This window comes from Glandiceps talaboti, chromosome 1 (genome assembly GCF_964340395.1).
Source record: "Glandiceps talaboti chromosome 1, keGlaTala1.1, whole genome shotgun sequence".
NCBI classification, from domain to species: Eukaryota; Metazoa; Hemichordata; class Enteropneusta; family Spengelidae; genus Glandiceps; species Glandiceps talaboti.
This window is the reverse complement of record NC_135549.1, coordinates 20,292,016-20,312,914: the sequence shown is the minus strand read 5'-3', so window position 1 is coordinate 20,312,914 and position 20,899 is coordinate 20,292,016. Positions and strand designations below refer to the sequence as shown.

The following is a 20,899-nucleotide window of genomic DNA, read 5'->3' as shown; positions in this document are numbered from 1 at the left end:
TGTAAAAATCAAGATGAATGTATGAAATTGACTTACCATGTGTGTGCAACAGGCAATCTGTCAGTAGAACGATCATCTCTGTGAATTTGGAATTTCTGTGGTCCATTCATACCTTCCAGGGTAGCAAAACCCTGTAGTGGTACTTTTGAAGTGCCTGTTACAAACTGCAGGAAATTGGCTCTCTCTGCCTGATCAAAGGAACGCAGTGCTCTCCAGAACCATTGCACCTTTGAAGGGAAAAAATAGACAGGGAAATCAAAATAAGATCAAGTGCACAGTAGCTTCATTACATTTGAATGAATGAATGAATGAATGAATTCAAGACTTTGTAACATGTCAAAATCTAATATGATGTAATACTCTGAAGTGCTGAACAGGAACAATAATAGTAAATCAATATGAAAGTTAGAATGCTCTTGCAAATACATGTAACTTGATGTTCTTCTCAAACTTATTAACAGTAAATAATGAATGTAGTTCAAGCAGCAGACTATAGAGTGGGGGCAGCTTGAGAGTACTCCCTTAAACATTGTTTGTATGTTAGGTCTTGTCATACCCCCTTCCTCCACACTGAGTTCTACCCATACCTACCTTCCTCCACATGTAACTTTCTCCCTACCTAACTCCATTCTTGTCATACCTAATTACCCCTCCTTACTTAGTTATCACCCTATGTAAGTCCCACAATGACAAGTTCTAGTCACACCATTAGCACCTACACGTTTGTGTTATAAACGTACCTGCAGAGAACTCAGTTGATATTTATGATATTCAGTGTTAGACTTGAGGTCGTCGATGTCAATGGTTGGTAATCCCGAGATAAGTAACTCTAGTTCTTGCTCATTGAAGATAGAAATTAGTCTTTTCGGGATGATATCGTAGAATCCTTCTAGGAAACTGTCTATCTGCTTCCGGATAGCACCAGTCATTTTCATCTGACACACCAGGTTCACATACTCGTGCTTGTTTTCTCTCGTCACTATGATATTGCGACCATTCGGCTTCAAGTCTCGTACTTCAGTTACACCAAACTCTTCAACCTTACATGAAGAAAATGTTACGATAAGAACAAATCAATCAGAATAAATGAAATGAAAAGATGGTTTTTAATAAGCAAGAGTTCAAACAAGTTTTCCTATTTTCTCAACCCTTATCAGTGCAATTTTTTTTTTCAGCATGAAAAAATCGCCAAGCCTGAAATAATGGTCACCGTGACTTTTCAACATTGTACTGTCCCCAAATAATAATGTGTGCTCAAAGCACTGTACAACTCTATCTCCTGGCTAAAGGTATACTAAGTTTGTACAGGAAATGTGCAAACCTTGTTCATTAACTCATGGAATTAATCATCAAAAACGTTCATCCTGACAGGTACCCATTTATAAACAGTTGGATAAACTGAATTGAACCATTCTTTCATGAGGGTTCTCATAGCAGTGTCCACTGACGGAATTAACTCAACCCATTACAATAATAGGTTTAGGTTGTTTCTCTCTTAGCTGTCATAAAGTGATCTCAGTAGCGTAATATTTCTGTCTAGGCTTTCTCAAATCCTCCCCTGTACATATGAACTTTGGCAGGCATAAAATACTGTGGTTCTAACAATGACTTACCTCTGTACTGAAAGTGAGTTCATATCCTAACTCAGATACATCATGTTCTAACAAGAAAACAAGGCCTTGGTAAAAGGCATAATCTTCACTTTCCATGTCTATGTACCTGAGAATGAAATGTTGATATTATTACATAGTGAAATTTCCCACACATGGCTTCAAATACTGGTCACAAGTTAACTGTGAACCACAAGTGCTGTATACGCTCATTACTGCATGGTATATATTTGCCCAGAAGAAGAAATCCTCAAAGCTGTGATCAATGTTACTTTCAAGTTGCACTATTTCCAATGGGATGTACTAGTAAATTTGAATACTCACTTGACAGGCTTCCCTAGGATGTGTTTGTAGAACGATCTGGAGAAGTAACATTCCAGTAGTTTGTTGTCATAGATAGCCTTGGCTATCACACGTCCAACAAACTTGAAGTAACTTAGATGATTAGGGTTACAGTGGGAAGCTGGGTTGGGAATGTATGTAACTCTATCGCCTGGCGATGTCTTGAACAATGCATACATTTGATTGAAGATTTCCCTGCAATACAAGCAAAACTTGACTTTAGAAAAAACATACACCTAATCTTTTAAATACTATATAATCACAAAAACTCAAATCCATGGTGTAAAAGGACTTCAAGGTATATAACTTTATCACCTGGTGTATACAATTAAATTCTTACATAATTATCATGTCCTACCAGATACCCATTTATATAGTTGCACAAACAAAACAGTAATATTGGTCAAATCTTGTGGAGGGACAAGAAACTCATGGCAATAGTGAACTGCAATGGCAAATATGCTGATTACAAGTCATTCACTTAACCATGATGATTTTTCATGGGTTATAATACCAGGGGTGAACAAATCCACTGGTCCTGGGTCCGGGACTAGCGATTTTTTTTGGCGGACCTGCACAAATTTTACCTTGTACCACTAATTCTTTCAGCAGGACCACTGGATTTTTTAAGGCACTGGTCCAGGGACCACCAGTTCACAAAATGATTTGTTCACCCCTGAATACTCAACTACCATGGCCATCAATTCTGGTCCAAAAGTTGTTCTGAACAGCACCCTCTAGTGTCTACACTATACAATCTTTCGTCTTTCTGATAACCAAAATATGGTGTTTGTACACTGACCTGGAAATAATGAGATACCATTCTCTGAGCAGACCACCGGCATCTTGTCCCTCCTCTCCTTCATACACAATATAGAATCTATTCTTCCACTCGTCAGCTGAACGTCTGTGAAGTTCTCGGAATGAGTCTTCAAAGACATTTTCTCTCTTGATGTGCACTTGAAGATCTTCTCGTCTCATACCATCATCCATACGTTTCAACTCTTGTCTGAAATACCTACGCTTGACATCAAAGTCAAGGACACGTGTGTAATCAACAAGGACTGAGAATGGCCCGTCTCCGAGAGGTGTAGATGACTGTCGCAGGATTTGGTTCAATACTACACGGTGAGTTTCTAAAATGAAAAAGGAAAGAGTAATTTTATGAATAAGTTGTTCAGTTTCATTGTTATTTCTGAATAGTACATAAATCCCAACCAATACTAGAAATATCTACTCAACAATGTCAGTTCATAATTATTCCGATATTTCATAAATTTGAGCTTTGTGATGAAAATAGTACAGTGCTGTTGGTCAAAAGTTGCTAAAATGTAATGTGCATACACCGTTAGAATACGCGATCTCTGTGCCAGGTTTGAACAAATTTGACCTTTGCATGTCTGAGAAGTGATTGCACAGATAAACACGCTGACTAGGGAAGTGCTCATCTGAAGTGCCAGGGGAACTCGAAATTTGTACAACTGTTCTTATCAAATGATGGACTGGAATACAAGTCTCTATACTTCCAACATGCTGTGCCAAGTGTTATTAATCCAATTCAGTTGTTTACTTTCCCTGTTTATAACAGGTTCCATCTGTCCACGGTCTGATGTCGACAGTTGTACTAAACTGTACACATTACTAGTAATGCTAATTTCAGTAATACAACATACAATAGTAGTACTATCAACATACCGGCAAATTGAAGGAACTTCTGGGTATCTGGAGGAAGATGAGGTGGAATCAAGCTGATTGAACTATCTCTAGAGAAAGGGCTAGATGGAGGTCCTGATAATCCAGGTGTAGCTGGTGCTGGTGACAGAGGGCCAAGATCTAGTGAAGAAACACTGTAGGATGCCTCTCTACTAAGATGTCTCTGTAACTCTCCTGGTTTACTGGATGACTTCTCTGTAGAATGGACTTGGAAGAAGGCTTCAACAGCTGTTTGAAGTACCAGGACTGCGTGGTCGTCGGCAGTTTCTTTCAGTTCTGACAAACATTCACTAAGGGTGTCCCACAGCTCTTCAAGTTCTAGTTGTTCACTTAGCCGTGGTATAATATCCTGTTTTAGGAACAAACACGAACATCAACACTCAAATAAGTATATTGAATATTATGATCTTGACATTTTCTACTCAGGTGTACCTACAACTTCAACACAACGGAAATGTCCCGAGCAAAAGCATGACTGTATCTCATTTTTATGGCCTGTTGATAAGAAAGCATTACTGTATACTGTATTACTGTATACAAAAACCTGGATTGAAACCCTGGCCTTTCACTGTACTGGTCACTGCATATGCAACAATTTCAGCCAATTTAGCCTAGGAAAGCAGAAATAGTGATCTTTATGACTAATTATTTGTAAAATACTATCTATTTTTCCACATCCCGGCAGCCTTGTACTACTCAGACTAATCCACTTACCTCTTTCTGATCATCATCTTTGGTAGCATCACTAGAGGTTCCTTCTCCTCCACCACTAGCAGACGCTGCAACAGCAACTTCTTCTACCTCCATAGGTGCTTCACTACTACTACTAGCTGCAGTTCCTTGGTTTGTGTTGGCTTCTTCATTGTTATCTTCACCAGATGCAGTGCCTTGGTTAGTATCGCTTTCCATACTAGATGGTCTTTGTTCAGAGGCTGTAGACTGGAATTCAATGAGACACAATTTACTAGATTAATGTACAACTATGTCCATGTTGTCTAATACTGATAGATCAGATGGCATATTTTGTTACGACAACATCTTCATTCCCTGACACAGTGTGATAACTTACTTCGTTAATTTAGTCTAACACATGAAATAGAGAAATACAACTTTCATTTTCAATATGAAACAGCATTAAATTACCAAATTGTCAAGTACAACAATATCACCAAAGGAATAGGCTATCAAATTATATCATGTTTATATACAAAGCATTACTACAGTGACTAAGTTACATGGAATGTATACTCTCTATATGGGGGTACATGTGTGCACACAAAAAACTACAAGTTAGATAAAACTGGATCAAAATGTAAAGTCAAACACAATTATTGCCAATTACACACATCCACAAGTGTATGCTCTATCTAGTGCACATGCACAAGATTATCACACACACGCACACACACACAAACTTACTTCAGTATTTTCTTGTGTCTCTCCACCTTCAGCTGACTGAGCAGAGTTGGTATTAGCTGTAAGAAGTACAAAGATTTGTAGTGCAATTACAGTAATGCTCAACCCAAATCTACTTGTGTGGAAAGTATATATGACATTCGGTGTTTCATCTTTAGCAGATGTAATTAATCACGGTGTACACTGGTTTCAATGAAAACACACTAAACAGTTTCCTCTCTCCAAGTATCAATTGCCTAAGTTACATTTCATTACAGTTCACTGATATTTGTTAAGGTTTGTCCCTAGATAAAGTAATGCTGTGCACATTTTTTTTTCTGACATGACATGAGCTGTTCCATTTATACCTGCAATAATTTTGAAGAAATTCTTCCCTTAGATATATATGCAAAGTTAGTATAATGAGCTGTTGTTGTCTACACTGGAATTTCACAACTTTGTCAAACATCGAGCAGGTCCACTAGTACAGCATGAATAATACTTGCACATCTTCAATGTTCATATGAAATCATTGCCTATGTTTAAAACAGCACTTACTTGCTCTATTTCCATCAGTTTCCCTGGCTTCTAACTCTCTTGCTTCCCTTTCTTTCACCTCTTTCTCCCTTGCCTGTCTTGCCTGGATTTCTTTCAGTCGTTTAGCTCTAAGCTCGATGATAACGTTGAGGATCCTCAGGAAAAACTGCTGAGTGGATGTCTTACTGGTAAATAACGACATAGATGGGAGTCTCAGTTCGTATCCACCTTTACGATTGGCTGGCGCTGTCAGTACCACTCGTACCCCTCGGTTGAACCTGTCTGCTAGGATACCGTGAGTCAGACCAGATGATGTTGATGGTTCCTCACCCCCTTCAGCATCAGGACTTCCCAATGTCTTCATGTTATGCTCTTTTAGCTCTTTAAGAAGTACTTTGATGTCACTGTAACATGAAAAGTACAAATCTTAGTGGTTGTCAGAAATCAGCATTTTACATTACAACTCCAAACGCAAGACACTTTCTTAAATATCTCTTATCAAACAAAAATTTACAAAAAAATGTACACAACAAACTATTAAAACTGTCTGCAATCTAAGCATACAATGTACATCATACTAGGAGCATGAGTAAAGACTAGAGTTTATTGCCATGGAAGTCAGAAGTAAAAAATGTTTTAACACGTACATAGAACTCCCATCTACAGAAATTTCTGTTCTCAAAAATTTCTGTAACATCTCAGATGACGTATACCACAAAAGATTAAAACTGTCAACAATCAACATGACACTACTTTCAAACATAATCAGCGTACTTACTTGCATAGTGTAAAGCCTAGAGTTTGGGCGCCTACTAGTAACAAAGACAGGACTGTTTCTCTTGTGTGTTCATGCTTAGATAAATGTAGTAGTAAATTTGTGGCATCTTCCAAACCTTCTTCTGTACATGAATGTGATATCAATACCTACAGATAAAGGTCAACATAAGTACTTCATCAGTATATTACAATTTTGTGTCCTGAGCTATCCTCTCAGTAATGCTTTGACAAGTGCAGATTTAACTACATTCACATGTCTATTCTAGCTAGGGCAGAACACTTTTCACCCATACTGTAATACATACAGTTTTACTATCTCCTTGGTAACGCTTTGACAAGTGTAGATACAACTACAGTCACATCTCCACTCTAGCTAGGGCAGAACACTTTTCACCCATACAGTAATAACTATAGGCAAATGATAAAGAGTAGTCATTCACTCAACAATTTTGAAACTGATTTAATCAGTTATGATGATGGTTACCTCAATGATCAAACACAGCATGACATTATTGTGTTCATCTGAATATTCCATCATTTAACAGCCGATTAAACTCTACACCTGAGTTTATATCCAAATTATGTAACGCTCTTAAACATGGCCAGGTCAAGGAACGACCCATCTTGGCACTGGCATGGTTCACGGCTGACAATTACTTTATCTCGTACATTCTTCATTGATTCTATTTTCTTTTGAATACAACAATCACTTTCACAAAGTAAGCCAGTTGACGCTTGCTATCTGCAGCTCTCAGCAAGTTCAGTTTATTATTCTCCCTACTCAAACAAAACAAGCCATCGAAGATGACACAGCCCCCGCAGTGGATGTTTGAGACTTAAAGTCCTAGCCCCCAAAAAAATAAAGTGTGTTTTGGTGGGGACAAAGAAAACAGTATTGCTTTTGCAAATTGCCATGATTTGTCAATTGGATGATAATAATGTGTAACTGGTGCAGAATCACTAATGATTTTACAATCATTATCACTGTGCTGATAACTTGTTTGTGAAACAGTTCTTTGTAATTTGTCTGATTTACACACCTGTGTCATGCTATGGACTCTATATGTAGCTATCTCACAAGTGTTTTTGTGAGTTAATGTTTGTTGTTTTGTTGAATATATCTGTACCTTTTTTAAATGAGGTTTTGTGACATTAATTTTAAGTACACATGACAAAGGTTGTGAAACAGTTCTTTGTAATTGGTCTGTTTTACACACCTGTGGCATGCTTTTGACGCTACATGAAGCTGTTTCACTAGTATATTGTGTTAATGTGTCTTGTTCTGTTGAATACATTTGTACTTTCTTTAAATCAGGGTTCGCGACATTAATTTTACGCGCACATGATCTTTCTGTTTTTGAGAATTTTTTTTTATTATCAACTTTAAGTGTTTGTTTCGTCTTATGTATATACTTTTCTTCAGTTGTACATGTTATGATGGCAGATGAACATATCCCATAATGTGCTGTAAGGTTAAAGGAATCACTTGGACTATTTGTTGTATAGACTAGTGTAGGAGTAATTTCAAAAGCCACACTTGCAAGAGAATCCTCAGTCAATGTTGATGTTAGTTGTCTTAAATGGGTACAGAGATCATGTATTGTCTTGAAAATGATAAGAACTGCATGTACATCAGGCATTGAATAACCTTGATCATTTCTGCTATGAGGATCGAACAAGTGGAACTGGTCATCTTGAGTAAATAATGCCATACCATAGTCTTTCACTATAAGAATACACTGGGATGAAATTTCTAGAGCACTCTCAAATACACTCTCCATTTTATGAAATTCAATATCAGTGGTAGGAGTAAATTGTTGGATCCTGTACTGGTTTACAAGCATACAGACACAACAAAGGCACACACCTTGCACAACAGACATAAATACAATAACAAAGTTCTCAGAACCCGAGAACACTCTTCAGTTGAGGAGGTTAAAGTAGGATTTGGGCACCGTCCCAAATTAACTGCTGGTCTGAACATAGACCACTAGAGAACTAGAGAACACAAAGAGAACAAAAGCAAAGACAACAACCAAAATCTAATAAAACACATGTGATAGGACAGTACATACATAAAATAAAAGACAGGTGATAGGACAGTACATACATAAAATAAAAGACAGGTGATAGGACAGTACATACATTATTAGAAACTTGTCCTAGAACTCACTACAATATTATAAGTTGTACCAAGGATACAAACACTTGAAAGAACTAGAAATAGAAAGTTCAATTGTCTCTGTTTATATTTCAAATTACTGACTAGGTATTAGCAATAAAACAATCATGGGAATGTGTGTCCAACAATACAGGCAGTCTGTAGGAAGTTTTTATTCTGTGCACTACATGATCAATGTAAAATTAACAAAGATATTGTCCTTCTGCTGCGCTTGTATTCTTCACCTTTACTTGTATTATAATTATTACACCAGGATGTTGCTCCTGCTTGGAGGTGATATAGAAACAAACCCAGGTCCTCCAACACCAAAACAGACTTGCCCTGGTAAATTTGCAATTATTGGTAGTATACATCAAGGTTCACCCCAATTTTTGATTACTGAATCTGGTGCATGTCATTCATAAAAATTAATTGAAAACAATTCATTTCCCTTTATTTCTCTAAAATTTGATATCCTTTTAATTTTCACGAATGGAAAATGATTTTTCATCCAAATTTGCCGGAAATACGTACATTTTTAATGTGACGAATTTGGGCTAAGAATAACCGAATACGTTCAGTGCAAATGTGCAGTAACAATCATGGCTGCCACATTGGAGCTACCTCGTGGTACTACGATCGCGATTCACATCCAAACGTGATCATTTAGGACATAAATTTTACCATGGAACCGTACCGGAGTAGTTATTTCTAAAGAACATGTATAAATTTTAGGATTTTGTTCGTATTTATCGATACAATGTGAAAATTGCCGTGACATCGTACATCGTATGCGTACTGTATTACGGGAAGGCTTGGAAATTACCGGCTTGATATACCCGGCCATAGAAACTACCAACATACCGTCTTCTACTTTACGACGGTACTACATTTACTGTTTTTGTTTCGGCTACCATTGTTATAATCAAGGCGATAAATAAGTTCATAAATGATGATAGACGCAGTGTCGCTGTTCACTTCCTTCATTAACGGCATTGAATAGAATCTCTTGAAGACGTTCACATCAAAACAAAGGGGCGCTGAACGCAAACAGAGGGGCGGTCCATGAAAACAGAGGGGCGGTGCGCCCCTCAAAAAACCCTCGTGGAGAACACTGATAATGTAGGGTTAAACTTACAACGGAATCTACTGTATCGTGGAGAATGGAAGAAATTTTGTGCGAGCACTACAATTCATGAATGAAATCTAAAGCACATACGTCATCAGCCTCTTTTTGGATAACGTTGGCGATCTTGCACAATATTCTCAGATTTGGATTCACACTATTAGACATATTCATATATTAGACGAATTGGATAGGGACCAAATAATTCTCAAAAAGTACAATAAACCGTTTTCCGGCCATATTTGATGATTTTGATAAACAAATATGCATACTTGCGCTTACAACTTTCATTTAAAAGCTTTATTTACACACATACCATTTACCACAAATGTACAATTATGATTGGCACAGCATGAAATGCATTGTATGTAATGAAGTGTGCACTAGTTTTCATACTGGTACAAAGCGCATTGACAATAAAGATTAACAATTATCCAAAGCACATTGACAATAAAGAATAATAATTCTCCTTACCTTTTATCGATGTAGATATAAAAAACAAAAGTCACTCTTACAAACATCCGAATCTAATCTGAATTTGAATTCGATAATCTAAATTTGAATTCGATGATTGCAATTCTGAACCCATGTTCATACACATGTACAATTTACTCTACAAATTATTGTTACAGACATGTGAAATATTTTAAATGTTTGTAAATCAGCTAAACCACATCGCATCCAAAAGAAAATCAGCGTGCATATGTAACTCATATCTAATTATGAATGTACCAATTTTGGAAGGAATCGGTCCATGGTTGTCCGAGATATGGCTGAGGACGGACACACGCATGCATGCACGGACGGACGCACGGACGCACACACGCACGGACAGAACCCAATTTATAAAGCCCCCGCCTCGGACTTCGTCCGACGGGGGCTAAAAAAGTTCAAAGACACTGAAACTCACATCAACTGCTAGCTGTAAATACTTCTCGGCAACAAGTGGATCTGTCTTCTCCTTTTCCTTACTTTCCTTAGATTCTTCTTTCTTTTTAACTGGCTTGGATTCAATTGTAGCTGGAGAAAAATTCATAAATCAATTGTATGTACTCAATCTCGGAGATATACCAACTGTATTATTCATATCTACAGGGCTCTGCAGTAATTGCCATTCACAAATGCCATGTGATATTTGCCAATATTGTGTGTGAATATACCTACTGTTGCTATCAGCAAAATTATGAAAACCATGTCATTACAGAGGCACATTTTTATTCACGTTAATTTTACTACTTTTTTTTTTTAATGAAAGTCATTGTTCTTCTTGTAACATAGTCATCATTAGGAACTCCATATTATTACATTTAGATTGACTAAATAAACCTGATGATCTTTCCAATGACATCATTCTTCGCTATACCTACAATTTATTACTGACATAAATATCGAAGGGAAACAAATTTTTTGTCATGAAAACAATGCTATCGAGTGCTTTTCTGCTCATAAATGTAACAAATTTGCATGAATATAACACCAAATGAATTTTACAGAAGTATTTATCTCGATAAAAAGTAGGTGTCTCAAGATGGACTGTGGATCTTATAGAGGTGATATGATTTACCCTTACCTTGTGCTTCCATGGATTCTACTTGACCGGTACTACTGGTCGTTTCTGTATCTTGAGATCGGTTTCTAATGGTCTCTGAACTTTCTAATGGACCTGTTGATGACTCGGTTACTATACCCTGGTATAAATATAAAATATGGTTGCATGAATAGACTGGCAACACAGTGACCAGCTAATCTCTAACATACCTAAAGTTTGACTTAGGTGTTAAGTTGAAGATTAGTGGACACACACACACACACACACATTACCAGCGCCCAGCATAAATCAACAATATCACTGGCTGCTATAACGGAATATTACAGACTGACTGGAGACTGAAACCAGTAAGTTAGCAAAAATTAGATAATTAAACACCAAAATTGTCCTTTGGCTTTTCACGTGCAGGATCTTGCGCACTGAATGCTGGGTAGTAGGCTCTGCGAAATCTCATGGGACCTGATCTACATAAAGAGACCTACGCAGAATGATAAAATGTTGAAGTTTAGGGGAACTACTATATTTTTAAAAAAATTTAGAAAAGGAATCCTAGTTCAAGCGTCGTTACACTACACACATCGACTACACTACATATTTAACCTTGAAAGTGTAGTGTAGTTGGTGCAGAAAGTCAATTAGGCGACATTATAGGTGTAATTTAGCCTCTTCCATGATTAATAAAACACTTACGATACACTATCACACTGCAAACATATCAACGTCACTAGTTTTACTCATCAAAACAATGCAAATGCAAATTCAAAATAACCACATTCACAGTGAACTTCAGTGTTTGAACGTGTGCGATGAGTGTTTGTCAACTTTACAGCTATATATCCACTTTTCAAACCAACTATACTTTCATCCACAGCAGTCTGTATTCATGCATGTTCCGACTAACCTGTACTATGTGTTGAGTTTCTCTGGTGATGATAGATTCTCTTCCTGGATCAAAACTAACTTTATCACTGGCCTTGTGAGTCTCTGGCAGTGCAGTAGATATGAGTGATAGTAACCTAAGCAGTCTATCAGTCAACACCGCACTGCGTCTCACCACTGGATGTGAGAGGTGAATCATCAGGTTGCTTAGAGGTGCTTCTGGACTCTGATCAATGTTCTCTTTGTCTATAGTGCTGTTCATATGAGATTTCAGTGTGCTTTTGCCTTTCTTGCCAATACTTGTATTGTCCAGCTTTATAAGAAGCTCCCAGAAATCAGAGTCTTGTTTGGCAGTCTGTTTGCTACTGCTGGCTGACGACTGAATGCTCACTTGACTAGATGACTTAGTAGTAACTTTACTGCTGTCTTCCGGTTTATCTTCACTCGAACATGATTGACTTTCCTTCGCTTTAGGTGGCACAAACTGACTGGGGAAAATTTTGGCTAGTGAAATCAAAGTGTCCAACACGTGGCGACATACAACTGGGGCTGCCTGTGGGTGAATCTGCACTACCGAGCTACTCCTATCACTGCCTTTTTTGCTGCTAGAACTACGTTGAACCTGGAAGACATTTGTACGGCACCCGAGTGCTGCATCCATGCTGACCGACAACCATGAAGGCTGGCTAGTTTTACTTGGATCTGTCCTTTGCATAGGTAATGGTAAAACTTCTAAAACATCACTGGTCTGTGAAGACTGACTATTAGAACGACTTAGTTTACAAGTATTAGTCCTTTCCATTATACCCAGTAGAGACTGTATGACCCATGCACGTGTCGGCTGGTGATAACACAAGTTACGCAGAACTCTATGCAGTCTTCCAGTGTTCAATTTAGGTTCATCAACAAAGAGTAATACTAGCAAACATGTCAGGGCTTCTGCATCGACTAACTGTCTTCCCCTAAATTTGGCAATAGCACTTGCACCTATTGCACTTTGGGCATTTCTGTTGACATTTCCCCAAGTCCAATGACCACCTCTAGATTGTGGTATGGATACCCTAGCATATGTGACTCCTCTCCCAACTCTTCCGGGAAAGCCTACAATAAATGAAATGTACGGTCAGTGCAATATAACACACAGAGGACTATCATAATCCATATGTCAAAGGCCCAAGCATTACTTTGAAATTGAAATGTTATCAAATTCTGCCACTTTAGAATCCAATATGGCCACTAAATACTGGTTAACTTTTAGGGGAAAACAAAGGAGTGTTGATTTTCTTTTTCTTTGGTGGACCCAAAAATTTCTTGCATTATTTCAAAAGGGCCAGATCCCACTAGATAAGGGTAATACATAATACAACACATTACAATTACAATATTGTCTAATATTGGCCAAGACTGGAGACAAGTACATCTATATGTAAGACAATATTCAAATACATGTAATCACATCTACACACAACAACTTGCAATGTAGTGCCATTCTGTAAACACTCAGACATGTTGAACGTACCTGATCTGAAGAGCGCCGACAAGACACTGTTTTCATGCATCAACCGTTCCTGTGTACGTCTCAACTGCATCTCTCTCCTCAAAGCCTGGGCTTCAGCTGCGATATCAGCTGGAAGTAATGCCACATTACTATCATCCATGTCTTGTAAGACAGTCTGTCTTAAAGACGGTGGTAAGTTCTGGATGAACTGAGCTGGATCTACAGGTTCTTGAGATGTTGACTGTCCTTGCTGCTGTGCTATTAGACGCTGCTGTTCTGCTCTCTCCTGTTGTAACACCTAGTTAGTAATGTCAAAATCAAAATGTAATGATCTCTTGTCTTACACTTAATGAAACTTTAGTCACAATTAACAATATGCACTCTACTACAAGGTTACTGTTGATCAAAATGATGAAATATGGCTTATCTTGTGAGTAACCACCCAGTTCAGGGATTAATTGAACTCAAAATGTTGGTGAGTTACAAATAGTTGCTATGCATCAGTGGCATGTTACTTGGCTTACGGGAAACACTGTTGGTCAAGGCATATGTTTGTAATTTGTACACAATGGTTGGCTAGACTAATGAATTCTGAAAGTCTATCATATGTTCTCATATGGAGTACTACCCTATATCATTCTTTAAAGCTAGGTCAGAGATCTGTCAACATTAACTTATGACTGAACATGTTTCATGCTATGTTATACCATGCTGACAACAAGTCCATGAACACAAAAATATGGATTATATACCCTGGTTGTTCTACATCACAACAATTTTGTGCCTACGTCATCGGTTCTGCAGAAACAAAATATTCTAAATTGTTGTAATTTTTCCTGATTTTTCACAAATTATGCTTGAGGAGGTATAATATTATTCCACAACATTTCTCTTCATTCAGCTGGAAAATAATCATGACCTAAGGGTTTTGTCTCTACTCCTCTAGTGACTGTGCAAGTATGTAATGATATGGCCCCTTAGGTCACTGGTATTTTGCTTGGCTGAACAAAGAAAAATATTGGGGGATAATACCCAAGTGTGGCATTTGAAATGAAAAGTTGCAGACATCCTATCAATCCCAATGAATGAATGAATGAATGAATGAATGAATGAATGAATGAATGAATGAATGAATGAATGAATGAATGAATGAATCTTACCTCCTCTTGTATATGTGGTGGTAATGCTGCTAGAAATTCTGGATTAACTTGACTGAGTGATGTTGTTTCAGTGGTGGCGCTGTTCCCATTGCCTGCAGCAGTACCAGCAGTAGCCGTACTACCAGTACTACCATCACCTGATGTACTAGTAGGGCCTGTTGCAGTACCAGTACCAGTACCAGTACCAGTACCAGCACCACCAGCACTACCAGTACCACCACCACCACCACCACCACCACCACCACCGCTACCGGCAGGTGGTTGTCTTGGTTGCTGGATTCCCAAATGCTCCTGTAGAACTTCCTGACGAATATTTTCTGGTAGAGCTGCTAGGAAAGATGGATCCACACCTTCTGGCAATTGGATTCCTGGGTAAACACATCAAATTTTAAATGTGAATATAGTGTTTGCTCTGGAACTTCAACTTCTAAAATTATACTGCAGTCCAATCTAATTAAAATCTGGTGTAGTGAACTGGGCGCGATTTCTTTATTTACCCCCTACTTTCATTGTCATTTATTTTTTCTTCTGTGAGTGCCTTGTACCTATAATCTGACACAATACCATAGGAGTTCTCATACAAAATGTGAGCGCTGAGTAAAATCGTTGGGCTTCATGACTGTATAACACTGACAACTCATTACGATTACATCGCGACAGCTTTCCACTCTAAAAATCAAAATCAATGACAACATCACCTGTAATGTTTCTAACAATATTATGGAATTCAGTACTTGTACTTGGTATGAAAAAAAGAAACATTTCAAAGTAACAGAGGTTAAAACATGATTAAAGTTGTAATGACACTTACCATGTAAAATATCAAGTGCACCTTGTTCACCACTTGATTGAACACTGTCACTGAAATCAAATCAAATCAAATCAAATCAAATCAATGCCAATTTTTGTCTGTGCACATCAATTGCAACATAAAGTATTTATTTATCAAAAAAGCCATATATAAGCCTCTTGTGAGCACTGTCCAAGAATATTTTGAAAGGCCTACCTTGCTGTAACTGTTTCCAGATAGGTAATTACATGATTACAATGATCCTAGCGTTAGGTGCAGGTTAAACACTAAAACTTAAAAAGTCACCAAAACAGATGAAAAAACCCTCAAAACCACAGCAAAAAACTACAATTAATGCAGCTATATAAGATACAGTGATAACGCACAGTTCTATTGTTAACATAAAAAATGCCACAAAAAGATCAACTTTGATAAACTTAAAAACAGCCCACTGTATATGTCAGAATTGCTAAAAGAGGATGTATACCCAAGTATGTACTCATTGTAAGAATTCATAGCTACTAAGCTCCACTCATTCTATTTCACGTCTCCTCACTCCAGCACTTCATGTTCGCTCCTCATTGGAGTATTTCTCAAGGAAACCACATTGACACATGTATATATGTATGCTTACCCTGCCTGGGGCTGACCAGTTGGTTGGTTATCTTGACCACTAGCTGTTATGGTTGGTGCGCCTCCTGTGTTTTCTGATTGTGACCTTCCTTCATTATTTCTCTCAGAATTTTCTTGATTTTGTATATTTTCTGAATCATGAGAAATGAAACTTTTTTTTAGGTATAGTTTCAAAGTAATTCAACAGCCAAGTGACATTTAAAAAAACAAGTCTTCTATGAAAGAGACACCCCCCCCCACCCCCCACCCCCCCACCCCAAGTTTTTCATTGGTGTCTACAATATAGCCCTACAATTCTCACCTAGGCATGACATAAAATTAATGATCTTTTCGACTGCTTGGTCAAAACCAATACTTCTGCTCCATGTGCTACACATGCATTACTCTCATTACTGATGGTGTGTGCGAGAACTAGTCAATCGTTTTGTTGTATTTTGACTGTATAGTGTGAAATGACATACTATTGCAAATACCTCGAATTTACTAGCAAATACAGCTGCCATTCATTCAAATTTGAAAAGGAAAATAATGTGAAATGAATGAATGTGCATACGTACAGTAAATTGTATGGTATGTCTTCCTTGCATCAAGTTTGAATGAATTTGGTCCATGCATATGAGAGATACATACAGAACCCAATGTAGTAGCTTTGCCAGTTGGGGCTAAAAACACTGCAACTGCATGATCTACAACGCCATCAACTAACCACAACCTTACCTGAACTAGTTGACACAATTGACCCTGATGATGTTGATGTGCTTGCTGATGGCACCACATTGCCAACTTCAGAGGTGGATGTAGCAGCTTCAACAGACTCTCCAGATGTCATTTCATCAGATCCAACACCTGGTGTTTGTCTTTCTGTCTCTGTGTCTACACTCATTGGTGTTGGTTCATTCTGCGTTACAGTTGCTGCAGATGTTCCACTCTCTTCCTCGGACGTCTGAGCCATTGCTCCAGTCAGCTCGGATGTTGTACCTTGGTTGTCTATCCTTTCCTGTCCACTTGCCGGCGCCGGGGTATCTTGGCCTGTAAATAAGTCAACGGCTACACTTCTTGCTATATCACTTACGTGAGACAGCCCCAGGTGACTGAAATCTGGAATACTGGGCGGTGCAGTGGGTGGTGCATCATCAACAAGTCTGAAATTTATTTGAGAGTACAATTGTAAGTACATGTACAACAATAGCAATGAAGGAACAACTGATCAATTAATATTTCAACTGTACATCATCAAGCGTAATCCATTGACAAGTTTTCTTACCTGTCTGTCCTAGGGGCACTAGGTGTGACGTTCGGTATCATTCTTATATCAGCAGGAGTGTTAAAGACTTGGGCTGTGACAGTGGTAACTGTCGGTACAGCAGGCGGAGAGCTCTGTTCTGTGCACATTGTAGGTGTTGCAGAGTCAGGTGTTGTTGGAGTTGAAGATACGGTTGCTGATGTTGTAATAGCCTCAGATGTTGTCACTCCTGCGACAGCTGATGTTCCTAGATGTACTGCAGTTGCTGCAATGCTGGCTGCCATGCTGCTGATGGCTTCTGATGCTGAAACATTCAATGAGTTTTACATTCAAAGTTTTAGCATTACTAAAAAGTGGTACTTAACTCATTTATCAGTCCCCATCTTTGGGTAAGGAAGAATGCCATTATGATATTAACTTTGGGTTGTGGAAAGTCATTTCATGATTTTACATCACATTAAATTTACACAATTGCCAAGAAACACCAAACTGAAACAGAACTCTTTATTTCACCTCCCATTGGTAGTTCACAGTTGCATCAAGGGACTTGGCATGCACACATATGTATTAGATAAACGATAATGTTTCACGACCACTACTATTTATTGCAAGGTAGTAAGCACTCAGGAGTCATGAATATTCATTGTTCATCTAATACACTTAAAGTCAGTGTACAAAATACACATGCCTGATACACACTAAATGTTTTCATTTAATTTCTATTTTCTCTGTTTTGTTTTGTTATTTCAATGCTTTTTACAGCTCTGGTTGTAATAATCTTATTATGAATATCTTAAAGACCAAGTTCAGATAGGATTACAATTTAGGCTAGACAAACAGTTGTCTGGCAGATCAACAGAATGTGTTGTCCTCAATAAAAAAACGATCCTATGTAATCCATATGGCTCAACTAATGCAAGAACCTGGGATTGAAACCCTGGCCTTTAACATGACATGATAATAATAATAATCAACAAAGAAAGACAATTATATAAGGGAGTGTATCCTAACAATATGATATGTACTACATTGTATATTTACCTTGTGATGTCGACATCCTGTCAGAATTGTCTACCTCAAGCTGAAGAGAAAATCCAATAATGGAATCATTAAAAATGTGGTAGTGTGATACACAGATAGTAACACAAGTCAGAGATAATGACTGTTGACACAGATAGAAACACAAATCAGAGATAATGACTGTTGACACAGATAAAAACACAAATCAGAGATAATGACCTTTGACACTATGTCATGCTAGAAAAGTCAGTCTGAGTAAAAAGGTTGCTTTCAAACATTCTACCCACTACACTGTTTTAAATCCAAACTTAGTTTACTAATACAGAGGACGACAGGACTATTTGTAGTTGCAGTAATACCTAATCTGGGGTAATCAGAAGGATAGCCTTTCTGCACGGGTAAACATGACTAGATCATTTTGTCATTAAAAATAATGTGACCGATCATTTACATTGGCGATCAGCCCATAATGCACTATTCAATACAGTGGGTTGAAAATTTCGGTTGTGGTCTCATGAAATTCAAACGGCAAATTTTCCACACTATTCCTAACAATAATACACTTCATATTTTGTATTTGGGAGTATACCTCCATTGATTCCCTGGATTCCTTAGACTGTTCACTACTGGCTTTCTCTTTCTTATTTTTCTCCTCTGTCTCTTTTTTCTTGGCCTCTTCTTCTTGATCTTTCTTTCGCTTCTCTCTTCTCTCGACAATTTCTTGATCACGATGTTTCTCTAATACTTCAAGAATTGGTGGTTTCAACACTGAAGATGAGTTAAACAAAACCAAATGATGGATTTAAGTTACTTACACCGTTGCCATTGTCTTTGTGGCTGATCATTAAGTTTGATTAATATTCACTTTATCACATCTGGTGTAATGGAATGAAGTTCTCTCCCTAGTGGCACATGCAACAGTGCAAGACCCTTGTCAGTTTTCAAAAGTTATTTTTCAGTGTTAATTTTGTTGTAATTTTTATAGATTTTAGATGTCTTGCAACTGTGTAGATATATATTGTATACTTCTGTTTTTATTAATCTGTAATGGCTTCTTGTAAAACAGTTTTGACTTACAGGATTATTACAACTGGAACTTTTAAATATGTGTTACTGTAGTTATATCAATATTTACTGCAATGCATGCATATGAACATGGGAACAACATGACTTTTAAATCATCTCTGAATTGGTTCCATATTTAGTCCAACGTGGGAGCAACTCCTTCATTCTCTCAGTATAAGACAAGTCACTTATGATGACATAATCATGGGAACCAATGCAACTGATTTTTCAAATGTCAACTGAAATATAATATTTAGTATAACTTCAAGTTGATAGAACATACTAGGCTTATTTAGATACAGTTCATTTTGTACATAAATGTCCAAAAAAATGCATTAATTCTTAGTTACTACCACATCAGTACAGGTTTGAGTACTCACCAGTGACTAAATCATGCACACTTTCCCCATCAAGAACTCTTGATTCTTCAGCCCATCTACTCAAAGGTGAGGGTACATTAGAAATATGGGTGTTACCAAATCCCTCGTTGTAAGTATCATGGAAGAAATCATCAAAGAGATCATCATCGGCCCTTGTCAAGACACGGAAGTCATTTTCACCCACTAGCACTCTGGCAGGTCCTCCATGTGAGGACGACAGAGAAGATGTCAATTGTAACACGTCAGCTGCCACAGTTGGACCAAGTAATCTAGATGGGAATAGAATAGAATGACTTGCTATCAGTTGAGGAGTTTGTGAAAAAACATTTACAGTGTGAGACAATGCATATGTAGTAATAATAGGTTCTTGTACTGCGACCAAGGGTTCTTATTACTGAAAGAGTGACGTTTTGCCTGTTGAGGTTGACAGGCTTTGTCAAACTGTCCGTTTGCTGGATTTACTGCTAGATGGTGTACGTACATGTAGTGGTGATGAAGTGATTGTAAAGATGATGTAATTGGTATGCTCCCTTAGACAGCTCAGTGACCGAAAGGTGCTATACTGGAAATGTCAACTATTCTAGAATCTTTATTTGGATTGAAAACATCAAGTTTAAGTTTATCTTTGATTTTAAATGGGTTATAACACACAAGCTGTTTGAAGTATTTTTTAGCATTGAGCTTTCAATCTGCCTTGGTTGACGATCCTCATCAGCAAGCTTGTTTGAATTGGATTACTTCCTTAAAGTGGCCATATCGATGAAGATTGGGTATTTATTTTGGATTTTTAATTAACTATTTTTTCCGACTTGAAAATTCAATGTGAAACAACATCAACCAAGTCTGTGTTTATAACTCAATCCATTGTAAAAAGCTGAAAAATGTGTCAAAAGTCCGTTATTTAACAAGTAAAATAACAAACATTTTACACATTTTTAAATCTTTTGCAATGTATTGTGTTACAAACAAGGACTTGGCATATGTTGTTTCACATTGGTTTCTCACTACAAGTCATGATAAA

The 20,899-nt window shown here is 37.6% G+C and overlaps 1 protein-coding gene across 1 annotated transcript in view; it reads right to left on the bottom strand.

Moving 5' to 3' along the window:
• The window catches only part of LOC144453971 (E3 ubiquitin-protein ligase HUWE1-like), a 69,231-nt gene that overhangs the window by 1,708 nt on the left and 46,624 nt on the right, over positions 1–20,899 (bottom strand). Inside the window, exons 53-75 of the mRNA XM_078145348.1 lie at positions 19,879–20,147; positions 19,023–19,201; positions 18,455–18,494; positions 17,435–17,717; positions 16,888–17,312; positions 16,172–16,301; positions 15,559–15,608; positions 14,999–15,115; positions 14,748–14,884; positions 13,609–13,885; positions 12,112–13,190; positions 11,232–11,349; positions 10,572–10,681; positions 6,376–6,521; positions 5,619–6,001; positions 5,085–5,140; positions 4,380–4,604; positions 3,648–4,014; positions 2,755–3,088; positions 1,935–2,147; positions 1,614–1,719; positions 741–1,040; positions 37–227 (exon numbers count right to left, since the gene is read on the bottom strand). Coding sequence (XP_078001474.1) covers positions 37–227; positions 741–1,040; positions 1,614–1,719; positions 1,935–2,147; positions 2,755–3,088; positions 3,648–4,014; positions 4,380–4,604; positions 5,085–5,140; positions 5,619–6,001; positions 6,376–6,521; positions 10,572–10,681; positions 11,232–11,349; positions 12,112–13,190; positions 13,609–13,885; positions 14,748–14,884; positions 14,999–15,115; positions 15,559–15,608; positions 16,172–16,301; positions 16,888–17,312; positions 17,435–17,717; positions 18,455–18,494; positions 19,023–19,201; positions 19,879–20,147 — 5,535 coding nt within the window. The remainder of the gene's footprint in view (positions 1–36; positions 228–740; positions 1,041–1,613; positions 1,720–1,934; positions 2,148–2,754; positions 3,089–3,647; positions 4,015–4,379; positions 4,605–5,084; positions 5,141–5,618; positions 6,002–6,375; positions 6,522–10,571; positions 10,682–11,231; positions 11,350–12,111; positions 13,191–13,608; positions 13,886–14,747; positions 14,885–14,998; positions 15,116–15,558; positions 15,609–16,171; positions 16,302–16,887; positions 17,313–17,434; positions 17,718–18,454; positions 18,495–19,022; positions 19,202–19,878; positions 20,148–20,899) is intronic.